The 19,720-nt window shown below is 41.3% G+C and overlaps 2 protein-coding genes across 5 annotated transcripts in view; both read right to left on the minus strand.

Annotated features, from left to right (window-relative positions):
- CEMIP (cell migration inducing hyaluronidase 1) overlaps positions 1 to 19,720 on the minus strand; it is a 150,362-nt gene that overhangs the window by 63,245 nt on the left and 67,397 nt on the right. The window contains exons 2-4 of one of the 2 annotated variants that reach the window (XM_026648324.2): positions 5,852 to 5,954; positions 2,368 to 2,517; positions 1,541 to 1,679 (exon numbers count right to left, since the gene is read on the minus strand). In XM_026648324.2, the coding sequence (XP_026504109.1) occupies positions 1,541 to 1,679; positions 2,368 to 2,517; positions 5,852 to 5,909 (347 nt within the window). In that variant the 5' untranslated portion in view covers positions 5,910 to 5,954. Of the gene's footprint in view, positions 1 to 1,540; positions 1,680 to 2,367; positions 2,521 to 5,851; positions 5,955 to 19,720 lie in introns of both variants that reach the window. The other variant, XM_026648323.2, reaches the window with a different exon arrangement.
- LOC112102567 (cell surface hyaluronidase-like) overlaps positions 16,758 to 19,720 on the minus strand; it is a 74,689-nt gene continuing 71,726 nt past the window's right edge. For all 3 annotated transcript variants that reach the window (XM_024193929.2, XM_029910718.1, XM_024193928.2), the window contains exon 25: positions 16,758 to 17,128. In XM_024193929.2, coding sequence (XP_024049697.1) covers positions 16,974 to 17,128 — 155 coding nt within the window. In that variant the 3' untranslated portion in view covers positions 16,758 to 16,973. The remainder of the gene's footprint in view (positions 17,129 to 19,720) is intronic.

The raw sequence follows: 19,720 nt of genomic DNA on the forward strand, positions 1-19,720 counted from the left end.
TTATGTAAGATGGATCATGTGAGGTATCACTGGAAAGGTTATGATGTCCGGACTATGATTATCCTATTTGTATGCATGTATCATTTCTGTATCTGAAGTTAAGAATATTGCCTATGTAACAATTACAACTGTGTTTACACCTGGGGAACGCCCACCAGACAGTAGGCAATCAGCCTGGATGGGCCATTAGGGAGAACAATAGGACTCTGAAGATGCTAATCTCCCACTTTCCTGAGAAGCTTCCTGGGATGCTGCTTTGACACTGCAAGGTCATGTGATCATGTCACCTGGTATTGGACCCCATCTTGGCCCACTAGTATTTTTCCACTAATAGTGGTGGGGGCCAAGCGGGGAAACAAAGGATTCCTGCCATATGTAAATCCCATTTAAGGCAGGGAAGTGAGTTAATCTAGGTCTGTTCTTCACTGAATCCCTGCCCAAGATGACTGCTGAAAACACCTAAGACTGATCTGGGGAAGAAAGGACTGGACCCAGGCTAGAAGGCCTTTGAAAGGAATACCTGGAGTTCTAAGCTGCAAGCAAGAGCAGTTTGTCTACAAGAAACTCTGCAACCTGCTTAAAACAACATTTAGGGTGAGAAATTACTACTTGTAGCCAGTTTCTTTAGTGGATTAAGCTTAGTTTGCGTGTTTGCTTTATTTGCTCAGTAATCTGCTTTGATCTGTTTGCTATGCCTTATAATCACTTAAAATCTATCCTTTGTAGTTAATAAATTTGTTTTTGGTTTCTATAAACCAGTGTGTGCAATTCATAACTGGGGGGCAAAAAGCTGTGCAGATCTTCCTCCACGTTGAGAGAGGGAGTGAATTTCATGAGCTTAAACTACAGATTTCTGTGCCGCGCAAGACAATGCAATTGGGTTTACACTCCAGAGGGGGTGTGCATTGAGTGCTGGGGAATTGCCGAGCTGAGTCTTCCCATGCAGTGTCTATGTCTTTCTGCAGCTGGCTGTGGCCCTACCTGCGAGTGTGCTGGAGGAGGTTTGAGAGCCTGGCTCAGCAGGGCAGTGTAACGGAACCCAGACTGGTGGAACCGGCAGGCTCAGTGGTACCCCAGTACATCAGGGACACCTGCCACACCCCCCTCTCTCTCTCTCATAAGAAGGAAAGAAATTTAGGCATGAAAATTTTCAGACCAAGGTAACTGCAAGAAAATAATGGAAACGTTGGGCCTTTTTTCCTGTGACTTTAAAACATTTGAAAGAATGGATAGGCTACAAAATCTCTTGAGCAAGACAGCTAATGAGATCAATTGGTGGTGAAATATGTGGCAGTTTTGTGATAGGTCAAACAGGACTCAAAACCAGGTCCCAAAGTTTCTCTTTTTGTTTTGTAAAGTTAATTAGCTCAATATGCCAAGAAGCCCCACTCACAAAGCATTGTTTGCATGAGTGATTTATGTTTAATGTCAGTGAAACCTTAATTGTGATTATTATTTTGTATCTCTGCGTTGTGAAAGGGAACATGTAATACAGAGATCCAGCACTAAGTTAGGGGATTCATGTTCTTTAGTTACATACCGCCCGTATAAGATGATCGTCACATTACTTTGGTATGGACATAGCTCACTGCCGATATGTAGCTCTCCTCCATTTTCAATCAATATATGTCGAGTTCGCAAAACTATAGGCTGTGTATTGTCTTTAATTACCAGTTTTCCTAAGCAAAAAATAATGGTATGAAGTTTTAAAACACAGCAAGAGTTACTGGCGCTATTGTGCAAAAGGCAGGGCCAACTTTCCCAATTACATCAGAGAGAAATGCCAAACATATTCCTCAAAGCTGCTTTAGGGCCAGATCCTAAAGTGTTTATTTGGCTTTTACTCAGGCAAACTCTCACTGAAGTCAGTGGAGTTTTGCATGGAGAAGGACTGAATAGGAGACTGCACAAGGACTTACGAGTTAATGCTGAATAAAAGCGCTTAATACTAGCAGTCATCAGCAACAAAATAGGATACTGCCCTTCCAGACAAAGAGTAAACACATATCTGCCTTGTCCTGAGACCCTAAGAATATCGTTGCTTCATTATGACATTATCTGTACAGCGAATTACTAGGATAGGGTTTACAAAGGAAATTGTAGGACCAGAACTATTAAGCAAGTTGATGTACTTTTGTAAATTTTCCAGAGAAGACACCAAACAAGCTACTCTTAGCTGCCCAGAGCTGATATCATCCCTATCACCACCCACCCTGGTATGAAATTGAAGTTGGCATTATCCAATATTTGCTCTACCTCGGAGCACCCTGGAGGAAGCTGTCCCTGTGCCATATGTGCTGATCTAAGTAGACGTAATGGAGAACCCTTGTCCCCTGGCTTGGCTCTCAGGCTGGCAGAAGGATTTACCTCCATCTGTGATGTGGATAGAGTGGACGGTCGCAGAGGAAGAGAGAAGGAGCTTCCTGCCTTTGCTGATTTCAATGTGTTGATCTTCATCATGACCAGCGTTCCAGGGTCCCAGCTCAGGATCCTGATCAGGACACGTTGAGTCTGCTTCTGCTGACAGAGATGAAGGAAGATGATAAAGTTATCCTGGCTTCACTCAAGAAAGAAAATGTCACATCTATGCCCTTGACGCTGTCTTGCTCGATAAATTACATTCAAAGAGGATGCCTCTTCCCTGAAATGCAAATATGTCCCACCTTGATTGGACTGTATTTGGGTCATGATAAAAGGAAAATGAACGATAACTTTGGGAACATAGAATCATAGAATATCAGGGTTGGAAGGGACCTCAGGAGGTCATCTAGTCCAACCCCCTGCTCAAAGCAGGACCAATCTGCAACTAAATCATCCCAGCCAGGGCTTTGTCAAGCCTGACCTTAAAAACCTCTAAAGAAGGAGATTCTGCCACCTCCCTAGCTAACCCATTCCAGTGCTTCACCACCCTCCTAGTGAAAAATTTTTTCCTAATATCCAACCTAAACCTCCCCTACTGCAACTTGAGACTGTTACTCCATGCTCTGCTGGAGTCAGGAAGCACAAAAAACCTTACTACCCTGCACAGCAAAACATCACTGGTATCACTGCATCAAGATAGCAGTAGAGAAAAGGGGAGGATTTTGCCTTTAATGTTACAGCTCTGCCTGTCAATGTCCAGCTATAATGTGAGCAGTCTGTCACTAGCTGCACAAAGGTGTCTGCTCTGGGGAGCAAATGAAAATGGAGAAAATAAGACCCAACCTGAACCATCACCTAAACACGAGCTAATGCCAAACAATACCTGTGAGGTCTGGTAAACTTAAAGGGGGGAAAAAGCTATACACTTCTACAATCTTTACTCTTCAACTGGGATTGGAAGCATGAGTGGTTTAAATACCATAACAGGATAGTTCTCAGGGAGATTCCAGTCTGACCAAAGCCAGGAAAAGCTAGAAATCTCATGAGAGAATGGTTAGCTTCATTATATCTTTCAGACAAAAGAGAAGGATCCACCCTCCCGAGGGTTGCACATCATTGGTCTCCACACACATCTCAACTGTGCTCATGCACCAAACCCAAGGGCATCTCATGTGATAAGTATTTAAGATAAATATCTTATCTGCTTTAATCTTACCCAACACATTAGCCCCACATCTACTCTAGTTCAACAAGGGGTGTGTGTGTGTGTGTGTGTGTTTCATGATGGTTAAAAACTTCCTAATTAAAGAAGATTGAGGACAATGGGAGTTTAAACAATGAACCTTTTCCCATCAATGGGAGTTGCAGGTTCTCATCAGCTCTTGGAACTTCGCCCAATGTGATCATGTTTAAGACTCTCTCACTGTCAAGATGTTCTAGTGCTGACATCAAGAAATACTGTGACAGTTAGGGAGCTATATATTCTGTATTCTTTTGCCACTAGAAAACCAGAAGGACAATTGGAATTCTGTAACATCATGAACAAAATCTGTCCATCTGCATTGAGTTTCCTGTCAGATTCCAAATCAACTCCAACTCTTAAGAAAACAATAGAATTGGATCAACCACTGGTTTGGTGTCTCTTAAGGACATCCTCTATTGAGTATCAGAGGGGTAGCCGTGTTAGTCTGAATCTGTAAAAAGCAACAGAGGGTCCTGTGGCACCTTTGAGACTAACAGAAGTATTGGGAGCATAAGCTTTCGTGGGTAAGAACCTCACTTCTTGCATCTGAAGAAGTGAGGTTCTTACCCACGAAAGCTTATGCTCCCAATACTTCTGTTAGTCTCAAAGGTGCCACAGGACCCTCTGTATCCTCTATTGAGACTCCACAGGACCAGTTATCCAGGGTAGCAAATGACATTTCATGTGTGCAACATGTGTTCTGGCTCTACATAAGTTCTTTACATAGAAATGCAAGGATCACGTCAAAGAATGCTAATAACTGTTGAGCGTGATTCAAACACTGAAAAATATCGAGGGCTCAAATCAAATATGTGCACCAGTTTCAAACTGGAGTGATCCCATTGGTATAAAAGGTATTCCTCCCGATTTACACTGGAAGAGAAAAGATCAGACTCAGGCTCCTGATCTCTACTGGGAGATGTATAGAATCAATAAGAGTAGCCTGAAAAAGAAATAATTCAGGCAGTAGATGGAACTTGCATTGTAAGCAGAAGCCTGAAAATAACACTAATTTAAATAGACAACCACTGTCAAAAGAAATGATCAAGGGTTCTAAGAGGGACAAGAATAATTGGAAGTGTGCTCACATCGAGATTATAAAAATCAATCACAGACATTGACATTTGAATCAAATCGAAAGGTGTAATCTTCCAAACGGGCTAAGTTGGATGGGTAAAAGCCAGCTCATTATGATTATTAGTTTATCATGGGTGTTTTCCCAACATTCAAGGAAAGACAACACCAGCCCTGAGGAATTCATAGTCTAACGACAGGCAGAGAAGTTGACAGAGGTTAGGGGGAGGGGATTTACTCTTATGACTTGGATTTAAATTAGCAAAAGCCAGGATAATTCAAAGTTAAAGATCCAAGCTCCTTTCTTAACTCATCCATACCAGGAGCAGTGGAGAAACTCTACAGTCCAATCCTAGTTGGTGTTCTCCATCAAGACATCCATTGCCAGCCATAGAAGGACTGAAACAGCTAAAGGGTTAACTGGCTCTCTAGTACCCATTTACTTCATCACAGATGAAATGTCAGTCTTATCTATGAATCTCCTGGTCTTTTTGCACTCAGATGCCAGCTCCCCTTCAGGGCACTCTGCAGAATTAGCTACGTTTCCTTTTGTGTCTAAAATTCCCTAAGCACAGCAATGACAGTGTACTTCATGTTGCTTAATGATGGCTTTGGGGGTTAAATTAGGGAGGATTAAAAAAAGTCAGAAACAAATCAGCCATACTTAGAATATAGAGAATACCACAGTGAGGAGAGATGTAACTTGGAGAGGCCGAACATAATGCATGAAATGCTTTTACTTTTATCAGCAAGATCCAGAGAAGGACTGAGGAACCATCCCGGGACAGGATGGCTTTTTGCTCTCCCCATAATTTCTGATGTTCTAGCCACAAGGGCGGAGCTAGGACAATGCAATAAAATGCTCAAAGCACATCTCAGAACGACAGCTCTTGGGCTATTTTATAAACTTGGCTTATTCAGCTTCTTCACTTCACAGAGCATTTTCAACTGCTTAGTAGTTTCTCCCTTTGCCTTGAACGAAGCTGCTCTAAACTAGGGAGGCTGGGAAACTTGGGAAATGAATCCTGTTATGTATTTCCCCACATTGCTTGTGCTATAAGCTCCCTGCAGACACTGGATTAAGGACTGAAAAGACACCTGACCTACAGCTGCACTTTCCCGAGTTACAAATACTGTTGTTATTTATATACCTTCTGTTGGCTGGAAACTTACCTGTGCGTACAGAAGAGATTACAAATAGAAGAGAAACAAAACTGATGACCAGGTCCATCCTGGGAAGGGAGGCTGCTTTCAGTATTCTTAGTTCTGTGGAGACCTGTGACAAAGAACACCGAGGCAGGAATTAGATCTTTGTCAACTCAAGCATATTTTAAGCAAAAGTTACACATGACACGGAGAAAGGGTTACATCCTGTTTTCTGACTAAGCAGGCCTTCATTTTTCACCCCTCTTGACTTGTTTTCCTGTTCTTCTCTAACAAGAACACCCCCCACCCAACATATTCCCCTTTGTTAGGTTTAATATTCAGATATTCAAACATGTACACAGAAGGAAATCACAACATGTGACAGGAAACTTCTTAGGAATGCAGTATAAACACATATGGTATCAGGACTGTGGATGGCTGCATACTCACATGTGCAACACCCCTCCCACCCCCCCACAAAAAATGAAAACAACACAGGATCAAATTTTCAGAGTGGCCTCAATGTGAGTACCTTAAACTGCATGCCTGTGTTCTGGGCATGAACTCTTTGCAACCATGTTCTGTGCATCCCAAAATTCTGACCTGTGCTCACAGTTGCAGTTTTGAATCTGCACCTTCTGGACTTTTGGGTGCTCAGTCACTCCAAATTGCAATTCTGGGAGCAAAGCTAAAGGATGCTTTTAGAAATTTCCCCCATGAAGATCTAGCTTCAGTGCCATGAAATTTAGATTTGGAGTGGGCTGGAGTCCTTAAGTAATCCCACTGTGTCTAGGATTACTGTGATTATAGCCCATATGCTAAAGGGCCTGATTATGCAACTCTGCCTCATGCTGGTGAGAGTTCATGGACATGAATAGTCCCACGGAGGTCAAGGGTTATGTACTTCTGTGCATACTACTTATGTAAAATGTTCACTCGTATGTATTTGTAAGGCATTGTTTAAAATCCATATTCTTTAACCAGTATAGTCCTTGGAGCCATTACATTTTATTGTGCAATTCTGTAGTGATGGACTTTTAAAGAAACTTGTTTGTAATCCATATGGCCATATAATGGTTATAACCTAATACAGAGTCAGCATATGATTAGACAGATTGTTCATTGGTCTCTTATATCCATAGGGTTCTTCTGTATGTCAACATACATCAGTTTAGGCTCCTCTTCGTATTTACATACATCTGCTTTTAAAGTCACTGATAGTCAGGGCAGGCGCAACCCATTAGGTGACCTAGGCAGTCGGCTAGGGCGCTACAATTTGGGGGGGCGGCGACCGCGGCGGTATTTCGGCGGTGGGACCTTCCACCGCCTCTGTGGGGGGCGGCATTTCGGGGCGGGACCTTCCGCCACCTAGGGCGGGAGAAAAGCTGGCGGCGCTCCTGCTGATAGTTGTGTGAGCATCTTGAGGGCAGTCTCTTCAAACACAATGTTTGGTTGCAAATAAGACCATTAGGTTCTTTTCCAAATTAAATAAACCTCCCTATGCAGACACAAGGAACCTGTTCATATTGCAAAGTAATACAGTGTCAAATATTTGTTTAGAAAAATCACATTGGTTTGGAGTTATCTTTTATTGTTTTTACCTGTATAACTCTGGGGAGCTCCAATTTCTTACCTAAGAAAACTTCAATTATTGTACTTATCCTCTTGTAATTAAAAAAACCAAGATTTAGTCTGGAACAAATTCCACAGCTGAAATAAATACAGGAGGTGTCCGCACGGTGCATGTAAATGGTAAAATTTTAATTACAACTACTTACCCAAAACGTATTGCCATGAAATTTGGGGCATTGTATTAAAAGTAGCATTACAACCAAATTTGTCAAGAAACATCCCAACAGGAAATAAGTTTGCTTGTACAGTTGTAGGGCATAGTGACATGAGGATTGCTGGTCACATGGCTCATGCCCACTGAGTGAAAGCAACAGTCTATCCATGAGTGACAATACAGACAGCCTGCCACGTGATACTCAGTGCTAAAAAGGATATTGCAGGATAGTAGAGAAAAAGCAATACACATAGTAATAGTGCTGGTCTGAATTTAGTCATCAAACCTTCCCACCCCCCTCCAAAAAAAACCAAAACCAAAAATGTCATTTTCATCAAAATGCTTTGAAGAATATGCCAACTTTGACAAAATTTTGTTAAAAAGATGAAGTGAAGCATTTCAATAATGTTGAAACATCCTGTTTTGGCATTTTCAGTATCAAACACTTTGATTTTTCATTTCAAAATGACTTTTTCAAATGAAATAGTGTTTTTATATAAAAACAGTTTGAAGAAAGTTAAAAAGTCAAAATTAAAATGAAATATTTCCATTTTATCAAAACGGAATGTCCCAAGTGTCTAAAAAACATGACATTTTTCAGAATTTCATTTTTCTGGAAATTAAAAAAAAAAAAATTCATTCCATTTTGGAACTGGTGAAATTTCAAAATCATGGAATTTGCTGCAAAATGGGAAATCTATTTTGTGCCTAGCTCTACTCAGTAATGGCTTAATCTCTGAATGATGCACATTTTCAGTGAGTAGTAACCATTCAATACGATTGTGGTCAGAACTAAGCAGCATGTGTCTGACCATTTAACAGTGTCAACATTTGATAAGCCAATAATGTTATAGTAAGTGTTATTGAAGTACAACAGTGACCATTAAAAAGTCAACATTTGTCCACCGTTATTACACAATCTGATTTGAAATAGGGTAGGTATTGTCTATTTTAGGTATAAGCACAAACTGCGCTGCTGTGATACCGCAGTATAGCAGTGCATGTGAAAGCGATTTTGTAACGATGACTGAGGCACATCAGTTTTGTTTGAAGGCATACACTTTCTAAAACGAATGGTTTGGTCTTTTATTTATAACACATTGGTTAGATACAAAAGGTATGAAGTTTGACAGTGATAGCAGGCATTTTCTATCTCATTATTGGGTAGTAAAGAAATTTCTTTGCCAGAATGCAAGGACAGTGGTCACTTCCTCTGGTCCTTGCTTCCTTTGGAGACAACAGCTACGGTTTACTGCCAGCCAGTGCCAAATGGCTTTGTCCTCAAGCTTGCACAGCATGGTGTGGACCAAGAATACAACAACATTTAAAATGTAGATATTTTTGGAGATGCCACTTTTGTGTTGGGCCCAAATAACTTCTGCAGAATCTAAACTGCTGTGGTTAAAACAAGCTCTTCCCTGTTCTCTGGCTCAATGGAAGGGGGCTCAGTTCAGTTCCCAGTGTTCACTATCACTGTTAGTACAAACTGGCATCCTTGTTGGATGTCCCAGAGAGGCCAAGGAGAACAAGTTCCGCTCCCACTACGAACAGTGCCTCTGCTGGGCCAGATTTGAGTTACACTGACAGAGCCATGTGAGAAAAATACGGTTCCTGTTCTGGGGATAAGCAGATCTCAGATTCCGTGGGTGTCAGTTCAACACCTTTCACAAGCGCTAGAGTCAAACAATAAAAAAAAAAATTAAGAACGGGAAAATGACTTTCCATTCATGCCTTCCATGAGGGAGGGCTTCAGAACAGTTCCTGCTGCAAATGGGTTGTTGTTAGCTTAGAGTCATGTGGGAATAAAGCAATCAAGCTACAGCTTACTTGAACAGACGCCATATTATTAAGTTAAACTATGATGTAATAATTTCTGTCAACAAATGGCCATATTTATTCAAATGCTCTGAAAGTGTAAGGGCCGTGAAAGAATCCTTCTAAATAAATCTTGAATGTTTCTCAAACTCCATCCGCAAATTCTCCGTTGGGTGAGAAAAGCTTTTTCATTTAGCCGTTAAAAGCCACCTGGCAATTGTGAGTGGGATTCATATCCCTAAGTCTGGCAAGACACACTCTTTGGAAGGATCCAACAGCTGGGAATCATTTCAAAAAGAGTGAATATTAGCAGACAATGCTAAAAGTAGATACAGGAAGCCATTAGTCAATGCTTAGACGGCTGCTACTGCAGGTGTCAATAGTCATAATGCACTAGAAAGCATTAAAGGATGCTGTAAAAAGGAGCCCCCGATCTATCTAGTTCCTCGTAGTTTTATGCTGAAGCAGACACAGAACAGATGGTGCTGGTGGGTAAATGTAAACATACATTTAAAGACAGCTTGAGATTTTAAAAAATTCATAATGAAATCATAAGTGTGGGCTCCCTAAAGTTCCTCAGTCAGCGGGGCGTAGGTGGGGGAAAGGGAGAATTACTCTTCTTCTCACAGGTACATCTCGTGGTTGTCAAGGTAATAGCCCAAGCTGACTGATGACTGCAAAGAACACTGAAAGCCATTTCGCGTTACAGATGTCTTTGGTGCTATTAAACGGGTAACAATGTAGAGGGACGTGCTCAGTTGAAAGAGAAGCCTGTAATCTCCACACTAACTGGAAAGTGGAAAATGGGCAGAAATGGCAAGCATTTAAACAGGAGAGCTCCCTTTCTTTTCTCTCCTCTCACAGTATAAGGGGTAGGACGCTGGACTGGGACTCAGGAGATTGGGGTTAAATTTCTGACTCAATAACGGATTTCCTACATGATCCTGGGCAAGTCATTTAGTCTTTCTGTGCCTCAGTTCCCCTCTGTAAAATGGGGATAAATGACATTTCCCTTCCTCACAGGGGTATTGTGAGGATAGTATTCATTACTGATTATGAGGTATTCAGTTATTACTACAATGCTGAAGACACAGAAGTACCAAGATAGGTAGATAGTTATTTAGTAGCCTAGACACCCTGGCCAAGATTTTCAGAAGTGACTCCTGATTATGGATACCTCAGATTCTGGGAGCCAATACTATACACCTGGAATGGGGCTGATCTTTAGAATGTGGGTCCTCAAACACTTTCTGAAAGTGAAGCTCCTTTAGGGTGTCTGAAGGTAGGCATCCAAAAATGGCTGGGGACACCTGAAGTCACTAGTAGTCACTTATGAAAATTTTGGCCTATGGGCCTGAGCCTTCTCACACTGAAGTCAAGGAAGAACCTTTATAAACTAGAACAGAAAATGGTCATGGGAAAGTATATAGCTCCTTAGCTACTCTAGAATCTCTTTGTAAGATCAATGGTCCACAGTGCAGATCTGCACAGAACAGTACACATACTTAAAGGGAGATAAAAGAGATGGTGATTTGGTGTTTCTTTTAATGGAATTGCCAAGCTGAGTGATATCAGAGAGACATCACCACCAGATTGTGTGTCCCACTGCATGCTGTGCTTAGTGAAAACTGGAGCTTTCGTTATACTAGGAAAGATTCGTCTGAGCCCATATTTAGATTTCAGTGTTTTGGTGGCCAGTTCAAAAGTGCATTGGAAGCTTCCTTGTTCAGATGCAAAGCGCTCTGGGCTGATTTCTGAGAAAGGAATGGGAGGTTTAATTAGCGCCTGTGCTGTCCTTTTACTGCCATCACACTTGTGACGACAGTTCACATTCCCTATGCTGAGAGAACATTGCTCTGTGCCTGTAACAGGCCATTTCACATCTTAACTCAAGCTGGGAAAACTGACTTGACAAGTACATTTGGCTTTCTTCACCTTGGATGCATCTGCCTTTCTTTACACTGACATTCCTGAGCTAGGGTGAACCATCGCACAGCAGGCTGCTAGTCAGGGCCGGCTCCAGGCGCCAGCCGACCAAGCACATGCTTGAGGTGGCACCTTGTAAGGGGCAGCCAATCTTGGAGTGGCGGGGGGCACTTGGGGGTTGTTGTTGTTTTGGTTTCGGCCAGGCGGCGCTCGGGGGGGTGGGTTGTTTGTGTTTCGGCGGCGAGGCATGGTGCTCGGGGGTGTTTCGGTGGCGCGGCGCTGGGGGGGGGGGTGTTACGGCGGGGCAGCGTGGCGCTTGGGGGTGGGGGTGTTTCGGCGGGGCAGCGCTCTTTTTTTTTTGCTTGGGGCAGCAAAAAAGTTAGAGCCAGCCCTGCTGCTAGTACATTTCTGTAATTATTTAAAAGCCTTGATCCAGCCCTGACACCATGCAAACACATATCCAGGGATTTCCAATTCAAATGCTTGCACAACCTTAGCCCCAGTGACATAAATGCATCATTGTTAAATCTTAAATGGTACTGTCCATGAGTCTGATGTTGTTTTTGCCATCTGCACATTAGGCAGATTTTTGTGACGAGGCAAGGGAAAAGGGAACCAAATAAAGGTGATGATCTTGAAGTAGAATAGTTGAACCAATCATTCTTTACAATTGGCTTAATACTTGAGCCAGAAACAGAACCTGACCACTCTCTCTCAACCTGGATTCCCTATCAATTTATCTAACATTTTCCCCCAATGGGAAGGGGATTTAGTTCAGTTCCTCTCTATGTAATACTTGCTGCAAGTTCTTTCATTCTGATTCCTCCAAGCAGATCCTGAGAGGTGCTGAGTGCTTTTATCTCCTACCAATTTCAGTGGAAGTTGAAGAAGGTCAGCACTTCATAGAATCAGACCCACAGGCCTCTAAAGTTTTGGATAGCATTTTTCAAAACATCTAGGTCATTTAGAAGCCTAAGTCCCACTTTCAAAAGTGATTTAGGCATGAAGGAGGCTACGTCTCACAAAGTCAATGAGACTTAGGTGGTTTAAAAAAATGTTACCCTTTGCAAATAAAGGAGAAGGAAAGCCTTTGTGTATTACTCAGAAGATGGCCAGTTGTCTCAGACTGGCAATTGGTGGCATAATGTAATGCGCATATTGGCTGCATTTGGAGGTGGGTGCATTTACACATTTGCTAAGATGCAGCACAGCATTTTTTGCAAATACAGCTAAGTTCCCTGGACAAATGGGGCCAAGTTTTGAAGAGGTCTAAGCCAGCCTCTTCATTTGCACCCGCACACTCATATATGCGGTTTTTAGTGCATGCGCCATTGAAATTTAGAAGCAGCTTTTGAAACATTTGTCTCTAGTATCCTGAGTGTCCAGGTGGAAATAGTGTCCTTTGTTAAATGTTCATAGCTTTGGAGTCTCTTTTACCCTGACTGGAAGGAAAGTGTTTCCAGCAGCCCAATGGGATAGTGACACAGCACTACCCAGGGTTCCACATTGGGATGCAAATATTTTTCTTTTTGCTTTTGTGGCACTTTACTCTTTGTGTCTGGCTCACCTTAGCTCCTTGCCTGTTTCCCCTGGACACTTGCCACTTGGCTTAATTTTGGGAGGAAAGGTAAAGGTATTCTTCAGAAGGTTGGGTACATGACTCTCCTTCCCCCAGCTTCTCCTTCACCAGTTGTTAGCTTTAGACTGGGTTTAGGACTCTGCGTTATACTACTAGGATTCAGGATCTGGGCCTGTCTGATATGATCAAATAAATCTCCAGGATAATAAAGAGCATGTACCATCAGTGATTTGATCCAATGTTGGGGCTCAAACTCACAGCCTCTTGCTCTTATGGCCTCAGAAAACTGAATCAGGTTATAACAGGAGTTCAAAAGGACTTAACAGTGCTGCTTGGAGGGTTCAGTCCTCATCTTATCTAGATTTTTATATAACACTCATCACCTCATATAGAGCTTGATCCTGCTTCCTTTTCCTCCAGTGGCCCATAGAGTTCATCACATCACTTTGTACATTACCTTTTGAACCTCATCAAGGTCTTCCTCAGTCTGGCTAATGATCCAGAAAAAAAGCTCTGTTACCTGTTGTTCTGGCAATGAATCCACATTCCACTCCTCTCCTCAGGCAGTTTCTCTCTGACCACCTCAGGTGTCCTACCTCATAGGCTCAAGAGATCAAGTCACTCGGAGTGCTCTGAATCACGTAGGCTTTGTAACACAATGGCTTGGTCCCACGTCAGTGGCATGACGTTGCTGGACAGTGAGTATGCAAGCCAGTCAGCAGAGAGCCAGAATCTAGCCAACAAAACAGTAACCTCAACATGTAAAAACCTCTTTGGTTGTTTCAGCTGTGAAGTCTTCAAAGCACAGAACAGATATTAGTAATGCAGCCCTCACCTCCCTGGCCCATAACTTGTGCACATGTATCAAAAATTCAAAGGAGAAACAAAGCAGTAGTGCAGAATATGGGTCTACCCAGTGAAATAAAGCTTCGCTTTAATATGCAACACTCTCATTACATAATATACCGAGGAAAGAAGTGGAGTTAATTCTATAGAAGGACTAGTATAAAATTACCAATTTATCCAAAATAAATTCTATAAGGCTATCTATTAACATGGATTTATACACACATCGGCGACATATAGATATGTTTATAGCCATTACATTCACATACATGTATACAAGTTTTATACATATAGTATAAAAATGATGTCAACATCTATGCATTAACATTTCTGATACGACTGACTCCATCATTTGAGTCAGAATTTCACTCACCTCATTCAGTCTCAGTCAAGGGAGATGCCAAAGCAAGATGGAGTCATGATGACCACACAGGGGGAGAGTTTGAAGGCCCCTGGCCTGGCCTTTCATTCTGAACCATCTTCCCTTCCATTCAGTCTGTTTGACCCCCTCATTGAAGCTGAAATTGTCACACAGCTAGACAGACAATTAACTGTTTCAACAGGGCTGAGAAACATGCTGCACCATTTCTAAATCTTGCTCTCCAACCTACCCATCATCTGGGCCAACAGGACAGGAGCTCGTATACCATGGTGATGAATATAAACAGACAAACAACCTATACTTTAACTGTGTGTCACTAATATGACAAAAATTACTGTTTGCAGTGTTCATTGACAAACACCTGCAGATACAGCAAGTCCCATTTCCCCCACTGAATTATGGGAAAGCTCTTGCTGCTCTCACTCAACACACTCATTCTGCTCCACAACAGATTATCAAGTGCTTCATTCATACCACTGAACTGCATCATATGCATTCAAAAAAAAAAAAAAAAAATCATGCCGAGTGCATCTTCACATCTCTAGAAAACCCCTAAATTGTGTCCATCAACTGCAGTGACAGAGCTTCATTTGGAAAAGATAGAATGGGAATGAGAAGCGATTCTGCTACATGTACCTAGGATGCACTTAAGTTCTTATTACAGTATTTAGCCACTGGACATCAGTTCTCTGATCTGAGTGGAGGATCACATGATCTTTAATTCACAATAAGGACACATTACTTGAACAATCAGTTTTACCTGCAATTTTAATTTTTCCTTTTATATAGCTTTCCTGGGAATTTAGTGTTGATTGACAGCTGAGGAGACCAGCACTCTTTCTATCCATAGAGCAAAGATAACAGCATTGCAAGCTTCCCCATCACTGACCTGCCAATGATCTGAAACTAGAAGGATAACCCCCAGGGATGAGAAAATAGTCTGGATGATGACACAATCCATTAGTTCTTGGCCTCAGCCAACACTGCTAAAAAGTTGTCACTAAATGCTGGCTGTACTGCTGATTGTTCTATGAACAACTGCCTCCCAGGAAATGCACTGAGGAACATGCCATTTTATAAACAAAGAAAAAGAAATCAAATAAAAATTGCTGATTTATTTTTTGGGGTGCAAAGGTTACCAAAATAGTCCCCTGGCACCTAACTCTCCATGCACTCTGTAGACATAGGAAGCCCTAATTTCAGTTTAAAACTATAAAAGCCCTTGTCCAGCTTTTGACGTCTAGCACAGTAAAATCTCAGATAAATCCATTCCCTCAGTAATAATAGGAACAAAATCATCATGTCATTTGTTTACACTGCAAGTTTACTCTAGTCAGCAGCTGACTCAGGAATCTTTTGGTGAAGTCCTGGGCCCCCTGAAGTTAATGGGAGTTTTGCCATTGACTTCAAATGGGAGTAGAATTTTACCTTTTCCCTCCCAAATAATATCCTTTCCTTGTTGCATCCACACACCTGCTGTTCAAATCAGGCCCATCACCCAGATCAGTGAAGCACCTAGAATGTGACCTTAATTAATAAATGTCTAATACCCTGAAGGAGTTTGTCCGTAAAATGTTCTCCAATCCCGTCATTATTAGCAGTCAAACAAATCTAAACACATTTCACATTTTAGTCCAATTGGTTTTTAAAATTCTCAGCATTTTGGATTGCTGCACCTGTCAAAACCAGATATTTACCTGCATTGTTTCAAAATTACCCCTCCTTTATTGTTATTATCGGTAGCACAATGTTAACCAAAATTTCAGTGCAGCCACTACCGGATAAGTCAACACCTGGTTGTCAATACCAGTTGTTCCCCACTTTCCATTCAATGCTATTATGTCTTAATTACTGCAAGAAGCAGCAATTTAAAGAAAAACCAAAAAGAAAGAGCCCGTATGTGCCAGCAGTGGCCCAGATACTCTGCCTTACACAACCAAACTGCTATTGACATCAGCAGGAGAAAAGTCCATGTGAGCATCACCTGAAGAAGGTAAGATCTGGCCTTACCATACCAGGACAACTTATCTCGATTCATATACTTGGGAGCCTTTAATCAAATTTTCTTGCCAGTAGAGTAGACATGATTTCACCAGTCATTAGCTACAGATAGAAACAATTGCACAACAGTTGTATATAATAAGCCTGATGAGAAAGAAGATATTACAAGATTATTGTGAGCTTATCTGTTGATGCGCATTGATTTTATTAACTTCAGTTCATCTAAGGAGCTGTGGCAGATGTTTTTTCTTGTTTGTTTTGTGTTTTCATTTTAAAGCAGACCTAGATTTGAACGGAAGTCACTGGATTCCGGAGTGTAGATTAAAGGCAGAATGAAGGGGAGGGGTTGCCTACCTCTGATGAGGTTCACCTCCTTCCCTGGATACTGTGAACTTTTCTTTGCCAAATTTCATTTCTGGCTCATATGCTTCTGAGGAGCAAATTTTCACCTTTGGAATGCACCGGATTGTACCAAATGGCAGGTATGTTCTGGTTTCCTTGGGAAAAAGTAGCCTTTAGGGCCTTTAACCATCTCCCAACCCAGCAAAACCATTCCATCCACGCATTACTTGAAAAACAAAGCTTTACCCACACTTTGTAAGATCAGAATATATTTATTAGTTATAAAAAATACAAGTGAAAAAACATCAGCCTGATACAAACCCATAAAAACAACACCATCCAAAGTTACACTGTGAGTTGTAGGATTTGCCTGGCTGATGTTAAGCCAACAACAACGTAGCAAGATTAAATTGTCTGATTTCCCCAGCCTCTCTGGAGTTGTTTTGTAAGTGGTTCAGATACAGAAAGAATCCTAAAACTCTGCAGAGTTAGCTGAACATTTGTATTCTCTCAACATCAAGGGAACATAATGCTGTAGAAAAGCAGCTTTCTGATTAGCAGCTTGGTTAAGGATTTTAATCCAGGAGGGTCTGGCCTGTCCTTTATATCCAAGCATAGCAAAACTCCCTGAAAAAGGAGAGACAAAAAGAGTGACCCTTTGTATCACTGGGTTAAGGGAATAACCATTTATTGTCATGACACAAACTCACTGCACAGATCAAGGAAACATTTTGGCCATCCCTTTGCTTGGATTACAGTAACATAACGTTTTATAAAACATAAGGAAGAATGAAGGAGAGGAACAATGCCTGAGATAAACCACATTGAAGCAGTATTCTGATTGCACTGTCCTCAGGAATTTCAATTAACGGTGATGGAGGTCCCAGGTTTGAGTTAGTGGGACTAATGTTCTGTGGTCTGTTTTTAAATGCGGTTATTTTTTCATATCTGACTGGATGAAAATGCTAGGGAATTTTGAATCCTTATTTTATTAGGTTAGATCAGTTTTCTCGGCTATGCCTAAGCTGTTGTTCCCTGTGTTGACTCCCCGTATGTGTCTTTTTGTTTTAATAATAATATATTACATTTGTATTATACCTTCTGTTGTAAATGATCCCAAGGCTATTTGCAAACTGTGGGCTCAATCCTACTCATGCAACAGGACTATTAATGTAAACACTTTTCATGTGAGTAAGAGTTGCAGTTCCAGGCAACAAGGTCCCAATCCTGTTCCCGCTAAGGCAGTGGTTCCCAAACTTTAACAACCTGTGAACCCCTTTCACTAAAATGTCGTGTCTCGCAAACCCCCTCCTAAAAATTAATATTTCCAGGGATTTTCTCCTTTGCGTGAGTATAAATTATACAAGCAGTGACCTTGGAAATATACAATTTGTTTTTATGACAAGCTTATTACACACTATTATTAATTATTATTTATCATTACAGTATTTTTATTACTTTATGAAAACGGCAATACTCTTCCAAGATCTCACTTTCGTAGCTTGTATCACTGTGAATAAGCCTGTTATAAGACAAAGCCCCTACGTTTCATCAAGGAGTATCAGATGTGAAACAGTATGAAGGTATTTAAGAAGCCAACTCAGAGTTCCTCCTACACAAGCATTCAGGTCTTGAACAGTCCAAGCAAACAACACACGTTACAACAAAGCTTAAACTTGTTCTTTAAAAACAATACTAGCTGACTATTTAATTTTAAAAACAGCAAAAAATATCCACCTCCCTTTCCATTTCTTATAAGGAGTCTTGAAATTTAAATCTCCTCAGTGTGATAGATATGCTTACTTTGATCTGCTTAGCTCTTGGAAGTCCAGGGGCTCTGGGCTGCTGGTCCCGTGCTGCCCGGGGTCCCTAGGGACAGCTCTGTCCACCATTAGGGAATATTTTACCGAGAACCCCCTGTAACATTTCACGAACTCCCAGGGGTTCATGAACCCCAGTTTGGGAACCACTGCGCTAAGGTGAATGGCAGTTTTGACAGTGGCTTCAGTGCAATCAGGCTCAAACCACATGCATTTAGAGGAAATGTTTCAACCCTCATTAACATAACCACCTCTGGAATGGATTGTGCACTGTTAAAATAGCTGCCAGACAATGTCAGAGTTGTGGAGTCAAATACTGCATACAACTGAAGCATCAGGGGGAATTTTAATAGAATTACCCAGATTCAAGTTTGTCATGGACATCCGGACTAGCACCCTGGCGCTTCTGAAAAGCCAGTTCTTTGGTTTCTTATTTCACCCAAAAGAGAGCAGCAGCACACTGTCGCCTAGCATCATGCTGAAGTATTAGTTCACTACTGACTTGAAGAATGCTACCTACCAAACTACAGCACCTTTTGCTTCCTGCAGCAACACGGATTTTCATTAAGATAGGGGGATTCTGTGTGAAGCATTTCCATTTCTTTCTACACCACCAGAGTAGTGATACAGAGAGCCACGGTGGAGGACAGAATCATGCATGTAAAGTACTCTGAATGGAGCTGATCAGGAAGGATTTTTAGATCCCCCCAAAATTACAAAAAAAAAAAGTTTTAAATTTTCTTCAAAAATTTCTGTATTTTCATCAAAAAACTGAAAATATTTTGGTTTTCGGCAAAGACTGAAATTTTTAGGGTTTCAATGGCTAAAAAATGAAAATTATTTTCTGCAAAGTTAAAAAAAACAGCTGATCAGTAACTAAAATGAGCACAAAGATGCCTTCCTTGCTCTGAAGTGTATGCTCACCACTCATTTTAAGAATAATATGAGTGAGTTAACATGGCTATTTAAACCAGGCATCAGAGTAAGTTTAAATAAAATTTTTCTGGATAAGTTACTTCACTGCTGTAAACAGATGCGAAAGAAAAAAAGAAGTGTGACTGAAAATACAGCCAACTCCACTTCTGACCTCTGCTTAAGAGGTATCAAACTGAATCACAGATGGCTGGCTGGCTGGCTGATTTTCTTATCAACTAAAGGAATTACTCCACAAAAGCGGTACTTGGCCGACCTTCTATTTTCCAGTAGGATTACTGTGTGGAAATACGGCACCGCCAGTACAGTGTGCACATGGCTGCTACATTCACACTAAACCTTTGACAAGAATTTCAGCTAAAATCAGCAAGAGACAGGAAATTCAAGATTAAGTCTGTTGGTCTGGGGCACTACAGTATAATCGAGTACCTCTGATATTCTTGGAGCTATGCAATTCTTCAGCACA

This window comes from Terrapene carolina, unplaced genomic scaffold, assembly GCF_002925995.2.
Source record: "Terrapene carolina triunguis isolate 2854851 unplaced genomic scaffold, T_m_triunguis-2.0 Scaffold67, whole genome shotgun sequence".
Lineage (NCBI taxonomy): Eukaryota > Metazoa > Chordata > Testudines > Emydidae > Terrapene > Terrapene triunguis.